Below are 26,837 nucleotides of genomic sequence, written 5' to 3'. Positions count from 1 at the left end.
TGAGACTGTTTATAAACATGTGATGCAACAGAAAGTCTGTATAATGACTGAGTCTCTTGCAACATAATTGAGTGGTGGTCAAGATGAGTTATAACTTAGACTTCTGAGTTTTCATTGGGCCGATAAAACCATTCTCACTCTGTCTGTGAGTTATTTTTTTTTTCTCTTTCCTTCCAGACTCTAAGTAGTTTACACAATAAATAGTTATTTCCATGAGTAGGAACTGCCAAGATGTCTAAGCCTCAAATTAAACCTATTATTATGGCTAGATCAAGGTTGCCATTCTTCCAGATTTTCACAGCCATACAACTTTTGACCCAGCTGATGCAAATGCAAGAGTAAATACAGTCTTCTGACCTCTTAACAAAGGCAAAAGTCAACACATTAAGGGATTTATTTCGCTGGCAAGTGATCCAGTGCTAAGAAGCACTGCAATGGATTTCTATTACAGCAAAACACTAAACATTCCTATAAAAAAGTCTAGGCAAGAGTTCATGCATAAATGCTCCATGTTCTCTCATTTAGGATTTAAAATACTGACATGAAAAATTTATTTGCTTCATAATATCTCAATAATATCAAAGAATAAAAATGAAAAATTTACCCTCTAGAGATCAGTCCCATGAGAGGAAATCTCACCCTAGCTGTAGGTGTACAGGAATAACTTCCTTTTGTACATGTTTTTTTTTTTCCTCCCACCTGAAATCCCTTTGCAACTGAGATTAGTAAATGTCCCTTCCTTTCTTGAAAATTGTGCCCTAAACCCACTTCATTCCAGCAGCAGGATGGCTGCAATGCTTCCCAATCCTCAACAAATGCCTTCCATTAAGGAGTCTGTGTTTAGATTGTCTGAATAGTTCTTGGACTCTGAAAAACCAAGAGAAAGATGACGTCTACAGGACCAATCTGTTGCCTACAAAGTGCCCAGCATTTGCATTGTCAAGCTCAAAAACCAAAAAAAATTCTCATTTTTACAACCCTTTCCAACATGATAAACAATGATTAAAAGGCAAAATATCAAGGCTCCAGTTTTCATTCTTTTCATTATTCTCATGTTTCATTGTTCATTATTATCACTTTCCTTTACTGGAAAAGAAGCAATGTATACCAAACAAGCTGTAAAACATTCACAATTAAAAACTGTACCACATCACAATCTACTAACGAGTTACAATTTCAAAAGAAAAACATGATACCCAATAAGCACTACAAGAAAGAGTGTTAAAGTTGCATTCAATTCCTTCCTGCCACACTAAAGCATTAAAGACACTGCAAAATTTTAAACTACCTGTTACCCTCAAAATCATTTTTTCAAGCCAAAATTGACGTCACCCTCCATTAACCTAAAGAATCAAGGCACTGCTTTCTCATGCATGTGTGAACTCAGGGCTCTGAAAGAGCGACTGATTCACTGCCATCATGCCTTTGCTCCAACCTTCAGACATTCTTTTCAAAATCTACTTGCTATCGTTTAGTTTTTAAGCAACTATTAAAAACATCAAACAGATGAATTTTATGTCATATACTATACCAAAATTAAAAGGCAAAATAAGTTGTCTCCTACCTATGGTTGTAATAACAGTGCCAGCAAAGAAGAACGAACTTGCCAAATCCCAGTGACTGATTTGATTGGAGGTGTTTCCTAAAGGTATAATCCCTGCATTTATTGCTGCCACTATTTGCTGCAAGTTTAAAAAGAAATGTATCAGTGCACATGAACCACACGGAAGCATTAAACAGCACATACATTACAGCCTAGAAACAAGCATTTATACAAAGAGAATCAATTCCAAGCTTTTTCCCCATTTAAACTGTACCATGCAGTTGCAAATTTTTTACTAAAGAATTTAATAATGGTGAAATCACAAGAAATTTACATTTGATATCAAGTGATGGGGCCCACATGAAGCCTGCAATATTGTACCAATTCATATCATTATCCATCAACACAGTAGTGACTTGTTTGGATTAAATATTTAATATAACAGTATTCTCTGGTAAGCAATGCAGATGGGTCACAGATTAAAGTTTCAGACTGCAAACAACAATGTAAATAGGACAGCTTCATCATAAACAAAAATGTGCTTTTGAAGTACAAATCATTCCAAATGTTAAACTCCTGCCTTCAAGCACAGAGTGTCTGAGCACAGAGGGCCTATGAGGAAAGCAAGGACTTCTCATTATCCATCTTCAGTTTAACTCACAGTCTATGTAGGTCTAGTCAAAAGAATTTCTACAGATTATAGATATAAATTATAAATCCTATGATGATGACCAAAGTTCTATAGATGGCCATCTGTAACACTTGAACATGGACCCCGGGTATCTGGAGACTATCTTGAATAATAGCAAGATACAAACAGAAAGATCACATTTCCATTTGTTTCTAAGTCATCAGAGGTTGGAAGGGTAACGGAGGAGATACAGCAGCACAAAAGACAGGAGAACACATCAAAAGAAAATGTATAGTAGAAGACAGACATGCGAATTAGAAGATGTTTCTGCTGGAAATAATACTTGGCAAATATTTATCATGTCTATAAAGCTTTTATAATTGGGAGAAACGTTATTAGGTAGTAATGGAAACTAAGGGCCATAAAAGAAAAACTCTTGTTTAAAGTAAGCTGACTAGTAAAAAGACATGAAGTATGCTACGAAAATAGAACCACTATTCAAGCAAGAGACTGGCTACAGCAAACAGCAACTGATGAAATACAATCTCACACCTTATTTTAAAATGAGCTCTTACAGCAGTTGTCTGATTTGTCTTATTGTATAAATCAGAACTTCAACAGTTTTATTTCAATAGAGTTATGCCGCTTTTATTTACTTCACTAGTAATAATAATCATTGTAAAAGGATAGGAAAACACACATGTATAAAAAATGAGAATAAGAATTACATATTAATTCAGAATCCACAAATAACCACCATTTATACATTTCTACTCCTAGTAGCTTAAAAAACTTTTATATAGCTGGATTTATGAAACAGATGAAATCCTTTATTTTACTTAATGCTATTTTATATGCATTTTTCTGTGTCACTATATGCACTTAGTCATTTCAATATGTAAATGTATATGTAGGTCTAAAACTTGTGTTATGATAAAACACACTGTCATTAATATATTTGTATATATTATCTCATTTCTAAACATTTCTTCTGGAGAAAATGCTAGAAACAATTTTTCTATATTAAAATGATGAATATTATAAAACTCTTAGAATAGTACATCACTATCCAAGAAGATTATTTCAATTTAGAACTAGTTCCCAATAATTTATGAATGGACTAACAATGCCTCTAAACAGTGACACCACATCTTTACTGACACAATAATAATTGTTCACACTTCAGTGTCTTTGACTATAAGTAACTTTGCACTTAAAAGCTTCCTTTATCCTGTGTTTAATATGCACAATTACACATACATGTATAGCACACAGTGAACTGGTTCTGGATAGCTGATTTATCTGAACTTTTCTGGTAATTTTAATATTTGATAAGACAGGTTTTATCTCAATATTTGTCTTTGAAAACATGCAGTTACTCTCATGTTACATTTGTATAAAAACTTTATAATCTTTTAGCCAAATTTTATGGAAGCATCTAATTTTATGGTTTTACTCTAACAAAATTCCACTAAAACATATTAGATGTTTTAAGTACGTTAACTGTTTCAAAATATGCGACATCTATTTATCAATTAAAGAAAATGAACACATAACTGTTTCTCATCAAGCAACATTATAAGATTCCCCATTTATTTAGCTATGTTTATCTACAAGGCTATTCTCAGATGTATTACCTTTTTCCATTTTAAATTATAATTAATTAATACTCATACACATACAAATATAGATTATTCATTCTTTAATCCAGAAACTTTCACAATTTTTAGCTCAAAACCAGTTTAGAATCTAAAAAATTATAGACACCAAAAGCTCTAATGAAACGATGAATGAAAACGACAAAATCATGTCAGCATTTTTAAGAAAACACCTTGCTTGTAAAAGAAAGAAACAAGACTCCACCACCTTTCACCTTGCACAAACATCAGCTCTAAATGGATCAAGGACTTAACTCTGCACCCAGACATCACCAAATCACTGGAGAGAAACATGGGGAACACTAGACAAGGCATGGGCATGGGCAAAGACTTCTTAGACAAGACACCAAATTCCCCCACCCCTCAAAATGGAACTACATCAAACTAAGAAGCTTCTGTACAGCAAAGGAAATGATCAACAAAGTGAAGAGGCAATCAAAATTATGTGAGAAAATCTTTGAACACCACACAACAGATAGGGGACTAATATCCAGGATTTACAAAGAGCTTCAGACACTCAACAATTGCAAAACAAAAATCCTGTTAACAAATGGGTGAGGACATAAGCAAACATTTTTAAAAGAAGAAATTCAAATGGCTAGCAGACACATGAAACATTATGGAACTGCAAATAAAAACCACATTGAGATTCCACCTAACTAGTGAGAATGGCCTACATACAGATTTCAACAAACATCAACTGGCATGGATATGGGCAAAAGGGTGCCCTAGCATAGACTGGTGCAGCCACTATGGAAGTCAGTACAGAGAGTGCTCAGACAACTCGGAGTTGATCAATCACATTTCCCAACTATCTGACTCTTGGGAATATATCCAAAGTGAAACTTGCATATGAGATGGCAACCCAATGCCTTATATTTATAGCAGAGCAACTCACAACAGCATTTGATAATAGCTTTGGAAAGAATACAGACACCCATTAATAGATGAATGGATAAATAAACTATGGTGTATCTACTCTATAGAATATTACTTGGCCATAAAAAATAATAAAATCCTATCATTTGCAACAAAATGGTCCCAAATGAAGACCATCATGCTTAGTGAAATAAGCTAATACTAACAGGATAAATATCATATTTTCTCTAAGCTATGACAGCCTTTCTGCAAAATATAAAATAAATAGATATAGGAAATCAAGTGTATACATATATTTTCAAAGATGAACCATATAGCAGAGATTAGCATACTGGGACATGAAGTTAAATTGCAGTATGCAGTATGTGTCTCTATTCCCTAATAAAACATTTCCACTGAAACATGTAAATATACCTGTACAACGATCCTAGGGTTTCTACCTTTGGCTATACGTACCATGTGACAATACATTTGCATAGCAGAAAGATAATCTCAGAACTGTTACTGAGGGACTGTAATATTGTGATAATTTGGCGAAAATGTGGGAAGAGAAAACAGGGAGGAAGGAAGGGGATAGGGTGGGCTCATAACTACAAATCTATATCATAGTAAATAACAAATACACTTTAAAAAGATAGACAGGAAATACCTCATACTCTGTAAAATCCCTGAGTATTTCAGGGATCAAATTTTGAGAACCAGCGCTCAACATTTTTTTTTTCATTTGTTCATTCTATTTTATCTTATACCTGGAAAAGCAAAGTACCTTCACTTAAAACTAATGGCCCTTCATCTGCACATCATTCAATGAACTGTGTTTCTTTTTTTGTTCTGGAAGGTATTTCTAGAGTAATATTGACAAGAAAAATGACAAGCAGATTCTCTGTTTTGCTATAGAAAATCCTCAATGGTTCTAGTATTTTAATATAAAATATATTGACTACTGACAAGAAAATCAGACATAATCTAAATAAATTATAAGGCAAGCAAATAGAAAGTACAAATAAGACTTTAAAAATTAAAAATATCTCTAAGAAATATTTGAAGATGATAATAAACAGGCAACTCTATTGAATTTATAGAATATGTACAGAAGATATAGAATATGTAGCTTAAAACCCTCAGCCTTCTGAACCTTAAAGAAGCATTAAAGATAACCCTGACATATGCTGTAACTCTGGAGGGAACAGACTCAGGCTGAAGAAGCATGGATGCCACACTGAACCCTGCGCTCATGAACGTTCCAGGCAAAGTCACAGGACTGCCAGATTAGTTGATAGCCAGGAAGAATCAAAGATGGGCAGGATTTAGACAAATTGCTATTGCATTCAAAGTAAGTATATTTTCACATTTTATAGACAGTCCTTCAACACTTCAACTTACTCAAAACAAATATATTTATGGTGTTGGCAAAGGGCAAGTGATGGAACAGTAGATAAGTGATACAGATGAGAAAACAGCAGGCAGGTCTTCCAAATCCACCACAGAAGTAAAACAAATTGCAATATTTCTAAAGCGAGATAATTCTTCCAACAACTGATTAATATGGCCTCCACGACAGCAACCTCATTTTAATTAATCCTTTTCTTGTCAAGGAAGAGGAGCAGTGCTACTCAGACACATGGACAAGGCCTAAAGTTATTTAAATTTTCAAAAATACGGAACTAGAATCAGAAAAACTAGTGGTTGCCAACGTACGGGTTGTAAATAGTTATCACAGAGCTATAGTTATTAAAACAGAAGCTTCAGATAAAACCAAAGTATTTCAGATCTTCGTGAAAATGAATCTACCATGGTATCTCTTCTCTAGAATATTCTCGTAAGCTTAATTTATATTTCTGTTCAAAATGTTGGTCAACAGCCACAGGAAGCTGGCTGCCCTTTTCTAGCACTGACCTACATCTAAGATTCTCTGCAATTTCAACATCAATTCAAGCCATCAAAGCACTTAACAAATACTTTCAGGAGAACTACTGGATATGCCACGCTATGCAGTCAAAGTAATATGAATGCCTAATAGATAAAAACAAACAACAAAAACTCCCTTTTCCATTAAAAACAACTTTTGTGAACAATTAAGTCATGCTGATGATATGTGAATTGACAATAAACTGAATGCTTGAATTATCTAGGTTACATCTGAAGACAATATGGACGGCCCAGGGCCATAGTAGAATAGGTTAAGCCTTTGTCTGTGGTGCTGAACACCATATGGGTCCCAGCTGCTCCACTTCTGATCCCATTCCCTGATAATGTACCTCAGGAAGGAGCAGAATATGTCCAAGACTTCGTTCACCTGAACCCACATGGGACACTGGAGAAAGCTTCCAGTTCCTGGCTTTAGACCAGCCCAGCTCTGGTCACTGCAGCCATCTAGGGAATAAATCAGTAGATGGAAAATCAATCTTTCTCTCTCTCTCTCCTTTTCTCTGTAAAACTGCCTTTCAAAATAAACAAATCTTCAAAAAAAATCTTTACAAAAATAAAGACAATATGGAATTCTCTGCATTTAATCCTAACATGACTACTTGGGACATTGCTCACAGATCATCTAAATTGGAGTCCCTCTAATTCCCGCTCTGATTTGTAACATAAAATGGACACTAAAGATTGAAGTTGATGAAGTCTTGATAAGGAAGAGCATAGTAAAACCTTAGACAGCTGAGTTCTAAGAGGCCTCACCACTCTGAAAGATAAGCATTTAAAAATCTTGGGTTTCCCTTTAATGACAGCTTTGGAACCAAAGTTAACAGAGTTCAACTGTAAGTCTGCATTCTTGAACTGTGAAAAGCTGATGTCTCAACATCATCTGGCCTTCTGCAACCATGTTCAGCTCCAACACCAAACGCTGCTAAGACTCACTCATTCGTAATTGTATGAGGCTAGCACAGACTTGGAATTCCAAGGAATAACTGGCATTCAGGAAAATGTTTCCATGAGTCCAATGCCAAGAAGCAACTTTCACATGTAGAGATACATACTACAAAAAGGTTACTTTTTCATTAAAGGGATAGACACTGGAAACTGAACAGACTTGGGCCAGGCTAAAGAAATGGCTGTTTGCAAAACAGATCATAAAATACCAGTGACATCAAAAGTTCTGATTTGATTTTCATTTCCCTATAAACAGATCTCTTATTCCTCCAAATAATACAGAACATATTGAATGCTTCCTATTAATTCCTTCTATGTTAACATCATAATTAAGATTTCATAAAACTATGCTACGACACCTATGTTATTAAAAGTACAGACGTATTAGTTATATATGCTGAAACAAACCAGCACAAAAATGAGTTATGTGAGGATCCTGCAGCCGTTGGTAACAGTATTCATGCAATGTGTGTGTGTGTGTGTGTGTGTGTGTGTGTGTGTGTGTGTATGTGTGTGTGTGATCAAAATTCTGACTTACAGGTAAAACATGAATACATATAGTTCAGCTACACCAGTGATTCATGTATAACTAATTCAACAATAACTTCTTTTTTTCTTTTTTAAAGATTTATTTTTATTGGAAAGTCAGATTTACAGGGAGAAAGAGAGACAAAGACCTTCCATCCACTCATTCATTCTCCAAGTGGTCACATTCAGATTGCTGAAGCCAGGAGTGAGAAACCAGGAGCTTCTTCCGGGTCTCTTACTTGGGTACAGGGTCCCAAGACCCTCGGCTGTCTTCTCCTGCTTTCACAGGTCACAAGCAGGCAGCCAGAAGGGAAGTAGAACAGATGGAACACAAATCTGTGCCCACATGAGACCCCAGCACATGCAAAGCAAGGATTTTAGCCACTAGGCCACCACACTGGGCCCAACAATAGCTTTTTCTTACTAGACATCTAAGAATGTTCTTATTCTTCTCCAATAAAAAAGGGGGGGCATTAAATAGAATACACTGTTATGCTGACCAGATTAAGTTCTAACTGTACTGACATTTGCATAAGCACACGGTTTCTCAAAGTTGATGTAAGTATTCACTTGCCTAGATTCTGTGAGACTCAATTACAGATCTTGATGTCCCTATTTTCCTTGCAGGGGAACCAGTGTCACCCTGAGAGCAGGCTAACCTTAGGGAAGAGATCAAGCTACATATGCACAACACTGAATCAGGCCGCTTCAACCATGTAAGCAAGATAGTTTTGAAAAGCATGATGACTGCATAATGGGGAAAGCAAGATAATAAATGATACTCTCCTTGCCAACAGATTTTGTGGGAAGATAACCTTAAGGGATTACTGTGATTTACGGTTACACCACAAACATAATCATCACCCATCAATAACAGGCAGTCCTGCGTGAGTGCTGCAGCCAAAGGCTGCAGGCTCCTCATCTATCTCATTTTTAAACTCTGCTTTGTGTCAACAACCTGATTTCCTAATTCCAGATGATGTGCTCTGCTAAGCAAGGTTCTACTAGCAAATCCACAGCATCTCAGGAAGAGCCATATTCCAAGAAGCTCTCACCTCACACACAGCCCTGGGCGGCCTAGGCAACTATAGTGCCTGTGTTTCAATCAAGCAGGAAACACACTGGATCATGCATTTAGAAAATTGTTAAAAATTTACTGGTCATAACTGTCTAGAATGGGCTTAAGAACCTCAATTACCCAAAAATCACATCTTGCAATGATATGTAGCCATCTTAATCACAGGGGGTGCTTCTTGGGTCATTTGACACACCAAATTAGGTTCTACCAAGAGCAGTACAGTGCTTTACTGTGTATTTGGTACAGCTTCAGTACCTCTGAGAACGGACCCCAGAAACTAGATCTATTTGTTTACCTTTCAAGATACTCTGGATGCCAAAACAAAGCCATGGAACAAGATGACAGTTCTGTCAAAGTGCTTCTGAGAATCACTAATAAGCTCCCAAGGGAACAAACAAGCCCCTAAAAACTATATTACTTCAGCACATTGTTGTTCAAGAATATTGCAAAAGTAGGTTTCACAACAGACTGGTAATATCTGGGCAATTTTGAATTTCAAAAATGGCACCTCAATTTCACCATACAAAAGAACGGGGCACATATTTCCATGAGCAGTATGCTATAACATATTATATTTCATTGCAGTGTGACTTTTATTATTGCAGAATGGGGCTAATTCCCATTTGCAAGAAACTACTAATTAGCAAATCAACCTGTTGTCTTATTGCTTACAATTGTTTCATGAGGAATACCTATATTGCTCATAATGTTATTTTAAGAACATACTGCCTATTCAATTTTTACTGAAATTTAGAGTTGTTTTCACTTTTTGCATATATCTGAGAAATCCATACATGCTATCTAATCTGTAAGGTTACATTTTGTAAAAAATAAAACTGCGTATTCCTGAACTGCTACAAAATATTTCACACAAATTAATATATACTCTGAACAAATAAATTAAATTTCAATTTACTACATTAAACTTCAGCTTTCAGAAATTTAATAGTTGCATGGATATAGAATTGTTTTAAGTCTTGGAAAATTAGAAGCATTTACATAAGTAAAAAAAGAAAAACTTCAAATTTTGTTAAATATCAAGTATGTGTTCTTAACAAAACAATTCTGACTTTTCTCTGGAGAAAAAAGATACAGTAGAGTTCTTCCATATTTTATTCAAAACACAGGTAATTCCTCATAGTTTATTTAGAAATAGGTAAAGAAACATATTATGTAGGTTTTCCCAGAGTATAGAAAGCTAATACACAACAGCATTTTTTTAATTTGCTGTTTTTGTTGGAAACAAAACATATTTTGTGTTTTCTTGAAAAGCCTTTCAAATTTTTTTGAATGTTTCCAAATAGGATCCAACCTAAGTGTAATCACACATTAGGTGGAAAGTTCTTATGAAAACGAATTACTTTAAACACACAGACAAATTCCCTCCTCTTACTTGAGAAGCCACGTGTACGCTAACGTTAGCAGCTTCTCCACACTAGATTGTAGAACGTTGGTCTGAAGGTAAATATTGCATTCACTTTCTCAGATCTTTGCTTCTATTTGGGGACCATAAAACTGCATGCCAAAGCTTTTTTTATGTAGACTAATGAAATGCATGGCTTTTTTTCTTTGGAAGGTGTAAATTTATTCCCTATTAAACTCCATTAAAGAGAGAGAGAGAAAGCCAAAGCAAGAAGCATTAGAATTGCTAGGGTTGTCATTCCTGATTAAATCCTCTTAGGAAGAGGTATTTTTGTAAGCATAAAAACTTACATATTTGGAGTTTCATATTTTTCCTTTTTTTTTTCCTAGAAAGTAAAGCAACAGACAAGGAGAAAGGAGGAAGGAAGAAATAGGGAAAGATCTTCAATCCACGGATTCATTTGCCAATAGCTGGAAATGGCATAGACGAGCGAGGTCAGAATCAGGAGCTTCAACCTCCAACAGTGTCTCCAGCTTGGGAGTAAGGGTTTAAATACCTGGGATGTCATCTGTTATCTTCTCATCAGTAGAAAACTGGATCAAAAATTGAGATTCTGGCATCACAGGCCATGGCTTAACACACTGCACCATATCATCAGACTCAGGTAGATTATTTTTTTAAGATTTATTTATTTATTTGAAAGAGATACAAAGAAGAGAGACAGTGAGAGATCATAAACTGGTTAACCCCGCAGATGGTGGTATCGGCTGCCAGCAATGGGTCAGGCCAAAGCCAGGAGCCAAGAGCTTCATCTGGCTCTCGCGTGTGGCTGGCAGAGGCCCAAACATTTGGGCCATCAGGACGATATTTTTAATCATAAAAATAATATACAAATTATTGAATACTTGGGAAAAATCATACTAGAAGCCAAAAAAAGAGAAAAAACCCAAATATTCCCACTCCATACATTTTTTTATTATAACACCACACATGTATGGCTTTTTAAAAAATACCACAATCTAAATCTGTCTTCAACTATTTACACATAACAGTTGTGTTCCAAGGCATGTGAAATCTTCATGGTACTCACTGATCTTAACAATCCATTTATTTATTTTGGAAATCGGAGTTACAGAGAGAAAGAGAGAGAGAGACAGAGAGAGAGAGAGAGAAAGGAGAATAGATATCATGATACATGGTTCACTCCCCAGATCTGGGTCTCCCACATGGGTGGCAGGAGCCCAAACTCTTGAACCAACCTCTACTGTTTTTCCCAGGCCATCAGCAGGGAGCTGGACTGGAAGTGGAACAGCCTGGAAACACTTTGACATGGAATGTTGCTGTCATACACAGAGCTTTTATATGCTAGGCAACAACACCAGCACTATGGGAGTGACCACGTTTAATGGCCACAATATCTCCCTTAAGTTGCTACATGTAACAGTTTCTATAAGCATCCCTCTATCATAGAATTGCTTTTTTATAATGATATTCAAGTGCAAGCGACCGACCATCTGATGTCATATTTCAAGGACCACACTTGATATTATTTTATGATTCTTTAAGCTGAATGAAATGAATACAGGTGGTACACAGAAAGCACGGTTGCAACTCTGAGTCCGAAAACACACGAAGCCAACACACAGAAACCGACGGTTCCCTGGCATTGTGTTTTTGCTGCAGTCTTCTTAGTTTTCACATGAGGTCGCCTGGAATAACAATGTTATGTTCAGCTTTGTCCTTCTAGTCACCTTCCGCCCCATTTCACCAGAAGGAGGGGGAATGACTGACAAAAGAGAAGGAGGTAGGGGAAGAAATCAGAAAGAAACAGAAGGGCAAGTCAAAAGGAAAGAAGATAAAGGTTATTTCAGAAACAAAGAGACAGGCTTTAGAAGAATTAGGAACTGAATACGAGTTCTAGTCACTCTATCTAAGAAACTCCTTTAACTCAGAAGCTGTTCTTTAAATAGGATCTGAGTAGGCAGAAGAATGAGCAAGCTGGCAGCACCTAAGACAATATTTTTATATCATTTTGCCCAAGCCCTGCTACACTAACCAACATTTATGCACAGACTATTTTTAAGGTCTTAATTTCTAAACTGATAGGAAGAAATTAGCTAAAATGCAACAAAGATAGTTTTACTGCCAATTATCTGTATTCATAAGCTCCCAAATTTAGAAGTTTTGGTGGATCTTTCCAACACAATATTACGAATCTATACTCAGATAATGTATTCATATACTTATTCTCTATTTGCATAAAAGACACAAACTTAAGTAAAAGTAGTATTTGACTCCTACATAAGAATTCTCATATGAGAAACAATTAAGGAAATCATTCAGATTTCCACAGCAAGGCATTATTTTATTATAAGTCTTAAAATACAAATCAATCTTTTTCTCTCCTTCTTATTTAAGTAAAAATTATAGAAAAGCTGAAAATTTCAAGCTGCACATACACACTTAAGTGACAAAGTGACTAGAGAGCAGAATTCATATTGGAAAACATCAAATTTTCTGCAAGAAAAAAAATTAGCCTCTAGTAAATCTAGAACACTGCCACACTAAGCCATTCCAATGCTATTCTGATAGGGATATGCTATTTCAGACCCCCACAAAATTTACGCATTTCTCTTCAGCTGGTTGACTCACTGTAATTAGTAAGCCCACAAGAGTGTCTGTGCTTTTTAGGTCCCAGGATAAATTCCTTAACACACTACAGAGCCAGTTTTCCAATGACTTGCTAACACTATTTAGATAAAGGGAAGTCTTACAAAAATTAATATGTTTCTGCTCCTTAGCTTAATGTTACAAAATCAAGACAACAACTACAAAAACATATGAATAGCTTCCTACTACGTGAAAATTCATTCTCCTTTTGGCTTTGTGTCTTAGTTTTTCTCCAAATTCCCCCATCTTTCTCAACTACATACCCATACACTCACTGGTTACAGGAAATATTGAATTGGTTGATATACACTTTGTTAAGAAACAGGAGCCCACAGAATTTTTTTGTGCTTTTTCAAGCCAATTGGAACAGAGCTATCCCTTGACACCTGTCCAGCAGTTGTTACACAAAAATGCAATTAAACCCTTCCCTCAGGCACCTTTCAGGCTGACATGAGAGTGTCACAACACAACCATCAGCCCTACAAACGAGCCTGGCACCTTTCCTCATTGGTTTCCACACTAGTTTCTCCTACATGCTGTATTGTTCATCTCCATTCACACCAGCACACCAACCTCAAGCATGTGAGAGCACAGCAATCTAGGAAAGGGAAGGTAGTTCAAAATGTACACGAAAGCAAGAGACCGCTGCGTGTTCACTGCCTAGAACTAGCATTACAATATTATTTCTTTGTGAACATTCTCAGAACATCCCAAGCAACAAATACAATTTCTGTGTGAATTTTCCAAAGAACCTATTCCTAAATTAATCCCAAACAATCTTCAGGCCTTTGTTGGTGTTGTATATGGATGACATGTCTAGCATAATGTTAACGACTCAAGGATTTTTTGTAAACTATTCTATGCCTATTGGTTTCTGAGTAGATATAAAATCACTATCATGAACTGCCAGTAGGCAATACTAGTTGTATGTTACAATCATAACAAAGGGAGTTAGATGATACAGTAGCATTTGACACCTTACACCTCTCCTACCTACAATACACCCCTTCCTCAGCCCATAGAACCACACTCCAGGTGTCTGCCCTTCTCCCCACCTACGGTCACATTTCAGCCGCACTTCTATTCTTTTGCATTCTCATTCCGAAGTGGTTTCACTTAAACATCTTACTGATAGACTGATAACTCTGAACTATTCCTATGGCATCACTCCCGTGTCTAAAGGTCCAAGAAACAAGTGGAATCAATTACGTGTCCAGGAACTTTTGGAGTTTGTCCTAGAAAACAATTGCATCTAGGTTTCCCCTTTATCATTTACTAACTGGAAGTTTTCTTTTTTATGTTTTCAGCCCCAAAATACATAAATAATCCACGGCTTCCTGCTCTCACCCCTCATCTCCCATGAATGCCTTTCCTTTGACATTTGAAATATCTGCCCTTACACAGGCCACCAGCTGGCCCGCGGGTTCTGGCAAAGCGATCGCATTGTTGTCTCCCTACATTCTACTCACAGGACAACTACAGTAATCCCTTTCAGCTAAAAGCCACTTCAGACCCCTGAGTTAGAGTGTTTATTTTATTTTGATAATCTTCACAGAGTTGATTAGGGCACAAAGGGTCAAAGGCCGCAGGAAAGTGGGTAAGACCATTGTTTCCACATTCTCTCTCTCTCTTTTTTATTTTTTTTCCTGTATCTGGGGTAAAAGAGGAGATGAAGGGAGAAGCTCCACGCATCCTAACTCATTCCAAGTGAAAGCCAAGGTCCCTCAGAGTGGTCTACAAAGCCTTTTAAGAATTGGATTCCTGCCACTTCTCTGGTGTTCTTTCCCCTCCCTTTGAATCCACCCTCCAATTGTCCCCTCGAACCTCACAGCCTCTTTGTCAAGAATGCGCCTGCCTCTTTAGTCTTTGAATTCCCCCTTCTGTCTGAAATGCCTTTTCCAGTTATTTACTCCGTACAGAAAACAACTTATTTTCAGATCTGTGTTAAAATATTTAAATTCTCTGATCTGCCAAGTTACTTAGCCCAGGTAGTGACTACCACACTATCTCTACTATTCTAAGTCAGTTAAAATTATTTTATATTGCCTTATTTATTAATTAATTTACTTGCTCTTTCTGTAAAAATCTTACTTGGCCTGCCTATTGGTACAACCCATTTCTCAAGGCAGTAAGGTAAGCAAAATGATAGAATACAAAGAACCAACTCTACTTCCCTCAGGGATATAAATTCAAAACTACACAGAGCAATTTGCTTTGGGACAGATCTTATATCCGGTTAAAAGAAGCTCCTATACCCCAAGCAAGTGCAAAATTGGCTGAATCAAAACCATAGAAAATCTAACAGTATGGCACTTGCCAGAGCAATCTCTCTAGGGAGGGAAAAGACAAAAACATGTTCAATGTAAAGACTTTTCAGGGGGTTGTGCCTAAAGGACTGGCTACTATCTCAGACAACCAGAGCATTGATGGACCAGGCATATCCTAGGAATCACTGAGGTTTAAAACTCAGCAACATGTAACAGCTGCAGAGAACTTGCAGTATCACAGACGAGGGGAAGCCAGATGACAAGCACCCAAGATGAGGAGGAGCAAATATCTCTCACTAGTAATTTACTTACATGAGGCCACACACACACACACACACATACACACGAATGACTGGAAACAGCCCCAAATCTCTACTCGGGCTCATCAGGAAAGGTCTTTCCTACATGAAGTTATTCTACAGAGACTGAGATAAAGATGGCTGGTTTTTCAAATCCTCCCACCACCATCAAAAATGTTCAATGTACCCCCCCCCCAAAAAAATGGAAACCAAGATCAAATAAAGTGAAAAATCTTCCAGAAATCCATCTTAAACACAGATACTTACAGGGCAGCGCTGTGACACAGTGGGTAAAGCTGCCGCCTGTATCATACACGGGCATGTGTTTGAGACGTGGCTGCTAAACTCGGGGATCCAGCTCCCTGATAACACACCAGCAAAACTAGTGGAAGATGATCCAAGTGCTTGGACCTTCACCCACAAGGGACACTGGAAAAAGTTACTGACTCCTGGCTTCAGATGAGTCTACTATATCTATTATGGACATTCAGGAAATGAAACAGTAGATGGAAGATCTCTGTCTCTCTCACTCCCTTACCCACCTCTCTTTCTCTGCATAACTCAGCCTTTGAAATCATCTTTCAAAAACAGATGCATGCACATTACCTAGCAAAGATCCCAAATAACCATAAATATGTTCAACAAGCTCAAAAAATAAATGAAGTACAATCAAAGCAAAAGTATTAGAGGAAAAAAAGACACAACATATGAAAAAATATAAATCCGAGAGATGAGGAATAGAACCAAGTTGAAAATTTCACTAGAAGGATCCAAATGCAGATTCAGCAAACCCCAAGAAGAAAAATCTGCAAACATGGGCACAGGTCGTTTGATACCTGTTCAGAGAGGCCATGACAAAGAGTCAGGAGAAGTCCAGTGACTTACAAGACACTATCAAGTGCGTGAATATATTTCATGTAATGAAGAACTTACACAGAAGCCCATAGGCTTTTGGAGCGTAATCCGCATCCCATATCAGAGTGCCTAACTTGAATCTCAGCTTCACCATCCAGTTTCCTGCTGGTGTGCACCCAGTGGAGCGCAGGGGCAGCAGGGGACTCCCTTCTGCCCACATAAGAGATCCAGCATGAATTCCAGGTTCCTGTAGTCCACCTGACCAGCCCCAGTAGCTGTAGGCATGTGGAGACTCAACTAGTAGGTATAAGTTTCTCTCCTTCTCTCTCATTTCCTCCCAACCTTCTTCAATTCCTTCCAAGTAAATAATAATGTTTAAAAAGGAATTGATTTTTAAAAAAAGAAATTAAAAAGTAACCTAAATTTTAAAAATTCCCTTAGCTAAAATTATACTAATCAATGAAAAAAGGGAGCTTTTCTTCTGTGATTAGGAAGACTCAACTCTCCCTTCTGTTCAGTCCTGGAAGTGGTGAGAAACTGGAGCAATTATGATAAAAGAACAAACTATCAAGCACATCCAAATCAGAAAGGAAGAAGTAAGACTATCGCTATTCTTAGATAACATGCAGGTATAAAACAAGGAAGGTATGAAACACACACCAAACGCTAGTACAACTAGTGAACTAATTCAAAACAGCTTCTGGACACAAAATCAATACATAAAAATCCATTCTATTCTCATACATTAGCAAACTACCCAAAAAGGACATTAAGAAAGCAGTCTCATTTACAACAGCATCAAAAGGAAACCGCTTAGGAATAAACCTAACATAAGAAGTTAAATGCTTACAAAACAAAAACTATAAAAGATTGCTGGAAGAAATATAAAAAAAAATCACAAAGAAATGGAAAAACCTGCAGTGTTCATGGATTAGAAGACTTATTGTTATTTAAAAAAAATCCATCTACCTAAAAAGATTTACAGATTCCAAGCAATGCCTATCAAAATCCCAATGAACTTTTTTATTTGCAGCAATAGCAAATCAGTCAAAAATTCAAAGGGAAATACAAGGAACTGCGAAACAGTGAAAACAGTATTAAGAAAGAAGATCATAGGCAGAAGTCTCACATTTCCCATCACCAAAACATACTACAAAGTCACAATAATCTAATTATTATGAGTTCACATAGAAAACGACACTCCACGTCACCAGGGAAATGCAAATTGTATCAGTGAGATGCTATCACACACCTCTCAGAAGAGCCAAAATGCAAAATACTGAGAACAACAAATATTAGGGGGTATGGAGAAGTGGGTCCTGTCATTCATTGCAGGTGGAAACACAATCTAGTACCTGCTTTGGAAGACAGTTTGGTAAGTTCTTACAAAACAAAACACCCTTCCACCAGTTGATCCAGCAATCATGATCCCTGACGTTTATTCAAAAGAGATGGAAACTTATATCCACAAAGAAACCTGCACACAGATGTTTAAAGTAGCTTTCTTCACAGCTGCCGAGATTTGGAGGTAAGATGTCCTTTCCTAGGTAAATTAATAAATTTGTGCTAAGTCTAGACAATGGAAAATCATTCAGGAATTTTAAAAATGATCTATAAAGCCAAGAAAACACAGGGAGGAAAGTCTAAAGCATATTACCAAGTGGAAGATGGTAATGCAGGAAGATTCTCATTCCAGCATTCTGGAAAAGGCGAAACTATGATGACAACAAAAAGAGCAACAATTGCTAAGAGTTGGGGACTAATTAAGAATGGTCAGGTGGAACATGGAAGACCTTCGCAGCAGTGGGATCATTCTGCATGATGCAAAAATAGAGTGCACAATTTGACACGATGCCTCAAAGCATGCAATGCACAACACCAGGAGGGAAACCAGCGTAAACAATGAATTCGAGTGACACAGATGTCGCTGTAGGTTCATCAGTTTTAACAGGTATGAGAACAGGGAATTTATGGCCAATCTCAGCCTTTGGTTCAGTTTACAAGGAACACAAAAAAAGCTCTGAAAACTAAAGTCTCAGGGCCACTAGCTGTGATGTCAACATCATGAAGACTCTACTTCTGATTCATCTCCCTGCTAACGTGTAACTGCCCAAGTGGATGGTCCCTACCATTCATATTGGAGATTCAGATGGGAATTTCAGGTTCCTGTATCACCCCCAGACTTGCAGTCATTTGGGGACTGGACCAGATGAGAGATTAATTTTTCTCTGTATCTCTTTCAAATAAATAATGCTAATCTTTTTTTTTTTTAATAAAAGTCAAGTAAAGTCTATCAGAAAGTTTTAAAGGGGTGGGGGATTCGCCTGGAGGTGCTGGATGTGGTCAAAACATGGTTTGGGACACCACATCCCTTTATCAGGGTGCCTGGATCTAAATTCTGGCTCCCAATTCTAACTTCAAAAAATTAACATTAAAACTACTATGTGGTTCAGCAACCATACTTTTGGGTCTTCATCCTAAAGAACTGAAAACAGGATCTTGAAATCAGATGTGCACGCCTGTGTTCACTGAAGCATTATTTAAAACAGCTAAAAAGCAGAAACTTCGGTGTCCCTCAATAGATGGATAAAAGGGGTATGGACGTACAATGGAATATGTTACAGCCCTAAAACAGAAGGAAGGCGGGTCGGATATTACAACAGGGATGAATCTGGAGCACGTCACACTAAGTAGACCAGCATGAGGAGGAGGAATACTGCAATCCTGCATGTTCCCACCTCAGTTGGGCATCTCAAGGGTCAAATTCATAGGCACAAAAAGCCGACTGCTGGTTCAATATAGAGGATTTAATGCAAAAACTGCTGATCAATAGGTATGGATTTTCAGCCATGCAAAAACACAGTTTCTGGAGAGCTGCTGAACACCAGCATGATGACAATCACCAACAGTCATATGCCACACACCTCCAGACCTGTTAAAGAGCTCTATTTCCAAATACCTGGTATAACAAGATCTAAGTTTTAAACATTATAGAAAATTCATAGAATGGCATGTTACAAATTCATTCCCTAAACCTCTAGTTAAAGTTAGGTATATCTAGTCATGATTATCTCACCATCTGAGAGAGACTGTGAATTAGCATCTGTAATCAAACACAAATTGGGTAAGAAAAAAAGTCCCATCATTTCATACAGCGCCACACACATCATAATCACTCACATACTTAGTAAATATTTCTCTAATTTATTCACTCAATAGAAAAAAATAAAATCGTAAGTTACCTCACTTCTCTTTATTAATTTACTTTTTCATTTATAATCCTTTCATTTGTGAAACCTAGTTCAAACACATTTATCTGCACTTTTGAAGGCAGAGGAACTTTATGAGTCAAGCCAACTTCCACCATTTGTAACTGTCTGAGATCCACATGGCTCACTCAGTCACACGTAAGTAGACAACAAGCAGCAGGGCAAGAACAAGCAGATCACAAATGCAGAGCAAGTCTCATCTCAAGTTCCTGAGGGCAGACTTCTACTACCACTCCAGGGGATGCAGCTTCCTTACTGCAAGGAAGTACAAAATGTTAGAACAGCCAGCTCTAGTTCTAGGAAGATGACTGTTTTGTAAAATAAAGAAGAAAAATGGAAAAGAGGAAAGCTAGGAGATTTTGAGAAACCAGAAGTCAGGGGTCAGCATCTGCTCTGTTACTAAGCATTAGTACTTTCTTGGGGAAATGAACTATAGGTTTTCTTACATCTAAAAGTGAGGAGAGTTTTTGATGAGTACTTATTCATATTTATGTGAAAGGCACAGCAACAAATGAACAGCGTATTTTCTTACACCTAAAAGTGAGGAGAGTTCCCCATGCTTATTTATTTATATTTATTTGAAATGCACAGCAACAGCAAAAGACAGATCCCTCATCCACTCGTTCACTTCCCCAAAGGCCTGCAATAACCTGGACTAGGTCTGGGCAGTCAGGAGCCAGGAATTCCATACAGATCTCCCACACAGGTAGACAGAACCCAAGGGCTTGAGCCATCACCTGCTGCCTCCCAGAGTGTCCAGTAGCAGGAATCTGAAGTGGACAAGACATTTCCCCAGGCACTCCAACAAGGGCTGCAGGCATCCCAAGCGATGATTTAACCCAGATGTACCATAACATCCACACCTTTTTCTTTCTACTATTTTAATACTGTTTTAAAAAAACAAATAACTTTAGGAATTTCAAAGATATTTTAAGAAAATTTCAAAAACATAAATGAGCTCCTGCATAGGCGACACCACCTCCATATGTCAAATTACAAATGTATTCCTTAGGTTGTTATATCCAATTCACTCAAAATATATTATAATATTTTACTGCTACATTCTTGGAATTCCATATTTCAGATCTAGCTACCATTTTTGTTTGTTTTTTGCTTTTTTTCCTTTAAATAACAGAATTCAGTGGGGTTTACACATAACATTACTTACTTTTTTTTCCCTTTTCCAAGAAAGAAATCTCGTTAGGTTCCTATCAAGATGACATATACAAGGCAATTTAATCCAGTAACAGGGAAGAATTACAGGACTATCTCACACACACACATACACACACCCCAGTTATATACAGGTCAGGGGTAATACGGTTATGAAGCAATGAGTAATGGAGAATAAAGCATGAGTTCTTCTCCTGTCAAATAGTACTTATTTGCATAATAGCATTGTACAGCTGTCCAAGAAAAATATGCATCAGGAATGATATCATTATAAAATAACATCATTTACAATTTTAATTAAACCAAATTATTTAAAATTACCCTTGTGAAATAGATTTCTAGGCCTACTCAAATCAAGAGCCAAATGTCACCGTCTGATAAAACATGTTTCAGAAAAGAGAACTGGTATGAAGCTTGGGAACGTGTTAACCAGAGAGGAAAAAAGGAAACCTATAATTATTAGGGCTAAAATAATTGCACCATCATTTTTGCTAGCATGTGAGCCATAACATGCTCACAATTATTAGCCTTGCTGAGGGATTTAAATTTTAAAAACAACTTCAGAAAGTGAGATAGGCATCTTTTGTCTGAAACAGGTGTTAGCATTCATTTTGAGAAAACAAAGGACTGCACACAGGGTCTATGCAAAAGAATCAGCTCACAAATACCCGGGCCCATTAAATTGAACTTCTTCTAACAGAGTCATAGATACACGGAGACCACTAACTAGGAGCAGGGTCAGAATCCTTCAACAATCATCTCTTCTCACTGAATCTTCACAAGAAGCATGAGAGTACTGCAAAACGCTAATGGAAAACTAAACTAAATGCTTATTTTTATGCAAAAAACTGAAATGAATGCATACTTATTTTCATACTACGACTTTTCAGTAACTCCTTGAAGACCTTTTTTACTGATGGATTTTATTTTTGCCCTAAAACACATGTATTTTTCATTATGTTTTATTTATTTTCAAATTTGACACTAACATTCAATACTTATAATTGCATTTTTTTTGTTTTTAACATTTAGTGTATTTTTATTGGAAAGTCAGAGCTACAGAGAAAAAGAGAGACAGAAAGGGAAAGACCTTCCATCCACTGGTTCTCTTCCTAAGTGGCCACAATGGCCAGAGTTGAGCCCATCCACAGCCAAGAGCCAGGAGCCAGGAGCCAGGAGCCAGGAGCTGCTTTTGTTCTCACATGCTGTTGCAGGGTCCCAAAGCTGTGGGCCATCCTCTACTGCTGTCCCAGACCACAAGCAGGAAGCTGGAGGGGAAGCAGAGCAGCCTGGGCCAAATACCGGTACATTCAACTATTCAATGTATATGGTTCAATCAACTCTACCAGAAAATTAGCCTTTCCATTGCCTGGTCTTTTCTATATTTCCTGCCAGCTTCACTATTCTAGGTTTTTTACAGGATATTTTAGTTTTAATTCCATTTCCACAGACATTTCCATGTACCCCAATAAATATAGCATATCTATCACGTTTTCCTGGGACACTCTTCTGCCATCCCAATCCTGTCTTCTTGATTCACCCTTTTAAAAAAATCTCTCAGAAAACAAATTTCACTAGCATTTCCCCAACTAATCTTTCTAATAGGCTATCACAGCATTTGTCTAGCACAGTGACACTGTAATTATTAGTTTCTTCCTGAAATGTTCTGCTTATTGGTTTTTTTCCTTGCACTTAAAACCTAGACCATCTGTGAATTCCTAAAGGCTTCTGACCTGCCTACTTCAACACCCCTCCTCTAGTTCACCAGGGAGGGAAAAAGTACATCAGCATTTGCATCAGTCCCAGAGCATTCCAGAGCATTCCAGAGTGTTCTAAGTTTGGCATGTACCATCTTCTCTACTGAGGACCTTCTCCAGTCCCTCCCTTGGGGGTCTCATCACATCTCACACATCACCTGCTCAGAGATTGCCTATCCATCCATCACCTAACCAGAGGAGGCCCACCCAGTCTTCACAGGATGAGCACTTTCTGAAATTCTGTGTTTTGCATGTTTATATTTGTTAATTTTTACTGACTCCCCACAGCAGGCTCTGATTAATTCTATGCTGATTATGCTCAACACTTAGAACAATGCCATCTCCAAAACAGAAATGAATGAATAATAAATAAATGAAAATCCTAAACACTTTTTGCTTCACATGAGTATAACTTCACCTCACACAACTTACCTCAGATCTCTCTTACAGCTAATCTGCTAGTATGATAGAAAAATGCAAAAGTGTTTGAGTAATGATTCAGAAAATGATGCAAAATATTGAAAGCCCAAATGCCTAAAACATACAGAATCACAAAAACATGCTCCAAATAGATTCTCTTTTATTTCTGAACAGATACAATATTTTGACCAATGATCAAATCTAACTGACTCACTAAATTTTATTTAGTAACAAGTGGGAACTGTTATTCCTGGTTTCTGCCATACGTTTGATGATTTGTGCATAGATGGGGTGAATGAAAAACTGTAGCAATCATCTTGCCTCACCTTCTGAAAAGCAGGTGTGAGGCTTTCTGAGAAACCAGAGCCAATCCCGAGCACCACAGGAACACTGGACTGGCACCAAGCATCCTTATAATGCTTTAAAGACCGTCATGCAATGCACACTGTAAAGTGTATTTCACCTAACAAAAAGCATGATCACTAAAACTAAGCTGATGCCAAGGCTGCCCACACCTCTGACTTAAAAACCTGCTACCTCTTTGTCCAAAAAATACCCAGCTTCTGGCCCATCTGCGGTACCACTGAATGACAAAATGGTGTTCTTTAAAGACAAACTTCAGAAGCATTTCCAAGGCTATTGTAAGGAAAATCTGACTCTCCTTTTATTCCTGAAGAAAGATAAAACGCAAGAATTCTAAATCGACCAAATAACTGCACCTGTTCTTTCCCACCCTTTGGGTTTGCCTGGGTCAGCAATCCATGCATACTGCCCACATGATCATCCTGCTAGGCACTCACAGAGCACCACAGACTAGGCTGTAACAAGGCCTAGGTTAAGAGGACAGGGCCCCCACACTCACACCCATCCTGAAAGGACCACCCTCCAGGTCTGGAGAATAAGCAAGGTACCTCTGCTCTCCAGGTTCACAGATGTCTTGCAGACATAAACCACTGCCCGTCATACATCAGGGAATCCACTTCTCTGGTATCACACTGGCTTGGAAACCAGTGGGTGTAAGAAGAAGGGAGGCTCCCTCTGACTATATTTGTCGCTGATAGCAAATGTTTTTAAACTAAAGCATATAGCATATGAGTAACAGACAAAACAAAATTTCCACTACAGGAACATGCCCTGTTTTAGCTATCACAAGTTTTCGATGAATCCCCTTCCTTCTCTTAGTGAGTTTTAGCAAAATAGTAAGAACAGATGTATAACTATGAAAAGAAGAACTTTCCAACAGCCATAAAATTATATTGGGACCTTACAAATGGCAGACTTTAGAATTGAAGACTGCTCCCCCCAAAAAGTGCTTCTGTGCAATCCATATTGCTCTGTGACATGGCGGTGTCCACTGCTTTACTGATTTCCCAAGCTTCCCCTCCCTGTATAGCACCAGGGAACACCTGTCATACTATTCACATGCAAGCTCCTGGTAGATCTCAATTTCTTAGATATCTCTAAAAAGAATACAGTTTTTAATATGGTGATCTGCAAATGTTGGTGCATTCACAAATATTGGTCCCTCACTTATAAGAACCCTGAAAGAAAAAAAAAATCTGAGTTTCCTGAGAAAAAGTGAAAGTAAAACACAGTGAAATCACACAAAGAATAATACTTCCAAACACATGTGCAAGGCTAATCATAACGAAAAACAAAGAGCTCTGCATAGAGAAAGCAATGACAGCTACCGACCAGATGACTACTTTAAGGAAATGCATCAGGAGAGAAAACTCAATTCACAAAATATAACTGGTCATAAACATAAGAATATTGGAAAGACTGAATAAAAAAATCAATCTCTGCACAAATAGTATGCCTGGTCACATACCTACATGAATGAATTATAATAATAAGTGCATGAAATATCTATGTGAGGAGATAAATCTAAGCACCTGTGCAGGATGCTTTGATTTAAAACTGAAAGGGAAGCTATCAAAATCTGGACATACTGCCAGCATGTATGAGAAGTGAAATGTTCAAGTTCAGTTAAATTTAAACAAGAAAGGGGAACAGACACATAAATGAGAGCTGGATTTGGTCTTTCCACATGTATACCAATTATAGCTAGGAGAAATAAGGCAGGCTACCTTTTCCAAGTTGTGCTGTCAGTTGCATAGAAGTCTCAGGCATTGCCATGACTCTTGTTTCTTTTCTGTTTTTTTCTTTTTCTCTGTTATTTTGTAATCTAGGAATAGTGCTGATATTTCTGTTTCATTTTTTACTCAATTTTATTTATTTATTTGAGAGGCATCAAGCGAGACAGATGTATTCCTACCATTGGGACAGATTGAAGCTAGAAGTCAAGGACTCCATCCAGATCTCCCACATGAGTAGCAAGAACCCAACAACTTGAGGCATCACGGCTACTTCCCACTGCATTCATTGACAGGAATCTGGAATCCACATCTTAATGCAGGAATGGAAATCAGGCACTACAATGTGGGATTGCCATGTCCTAACTGCTAGGCTAAACATTCACACCATAATTCTTCATCCAAGAACAATACTAATACCCAAAACACTAGTTTGCACAGAGAACAGGAATTAAACAAAAAGCAAATAAAACCAGGAAGCCACCCTTGTGCTACATTCTAAATCTTCCTATTCTAGAATATTGCCCACTATTCTTTTTTTTAAGATTTTTATTATTATTATTATTTTTTTTTTAAGATTTTATTATTGTTTTTATTGGAAAGGCGGATATACAAAGAGGAGGAGAGTCAGAGAGGAAGATCTTCCTTCCGATGATTCACTCTCCAAGTGAGCGCAACGGCCGATGCTATGCTAATCCGAAGCCAGGAGCCTCTTCCGGGTCTCCCACACAGGTGCAGGGTCCCTAAGCTTTGGGCCGTCCCACAGGCAGGGAGCTGGAAGGGAAGCGGGGCTGCTGGGATAGAACCGGCGCCCATATGGGATCCCGGGCGTGCAAGGCGAGGACCTTAACCACTTGCACCACGGCGCCGGGCCCACCCACCATTCTTTTTGACACAAAGTTAACTGAGTGGAATGTAGTTCTAAAAAGACAAATAGAAGAATCATGAGACCTTGTATGTTAAAAAAGAGAGAGAGAGAGAGAGAGATTAAACACCAAAAGTATTAGAAATGCAATCCTGCATCTAGAATTCACTACCAGCTCCACATATGTAGAAGGGGAGGAGATAAAAAGACAATGCTCCTTTCTTTAAAGGGTGTTACATGACTTTGTTCACAAAAGCCTGCTATGCTTCAAATAAGGGTGATGTCATTTTTTAAAAGATTAAATGACATGCAGAATTTAGTTGATAGGATCTGACCCACTTATCTCAAGAGAAGGTAGAGGTTGAAATACAGTTCCATTCAAAACATCTATCCAGATTAAACCAAAGAACAGCAGTAGCTTGATGTCCTGATGCTCGGCATACATCTCCAGTGTGGAAGGCGAAGGCCTGGTTTTCCACATCTCTTGGTGCTGCTGTTGAGATTAGACATTAATTTGGAAGCCTTAATGTTCCTGACTCTTATTGGCATAAAAGGGAGAGGCAGAGAAACAGCTGGAAAGAGATGAAACACACCATCTCTGGTTCAGGTAAT

The 26,837-nt window shown here is 37.6% G+C and overlaps 1 protein-coding gene across 3 annotated transcripts in view; it reads right to left on the bottom strand.

Moving 5' to 3' along the window:
• KCNK2 (potassium two pore domain channel subfamily K member 2) overlaps positions 1–26,837 on the bottom strand; it is a 184,751-nt gene that overhangs the window by 81,677 nt on the left and 76,237 nt on the right. For all 3 annotated transcript variants that reach the window (XM_040985309.1, XM_040985310.1, XM_040985308.1), the window contains one exon: positions 1,565–1,682. In XM_040985309.1, coding sequence (XP_040841243.1) covers positions 1,565–1,682 — 118 coding nt within the window. The remainder of the gene's footprint in view (positions 1–1,564; positions 1,683–26,837) is intronic.

The sequence above is a fragment of the Ochotona curzoniae genome, unplaced genomic scaffold (assembly GCF_017591425.1).
Source record: "Ochotona curzoniae isolate NIBS_2020 unplaced genomic scaffold, NIBS_Ocur_1.0 contig_430, whole genome shotgun sequence".
Lineage (NCBI taxonomy): Eukaryota > Metazoa > Chordata > Mammalia > Lagomorpha > Ochotonidae > Ochotona > Ochotona curzoniae.
The sequence above is the reverse complement of the archived record's forward strand: the minus strand, read 5'-3'. Positions and strand labels throughout refer to the sequence as shown.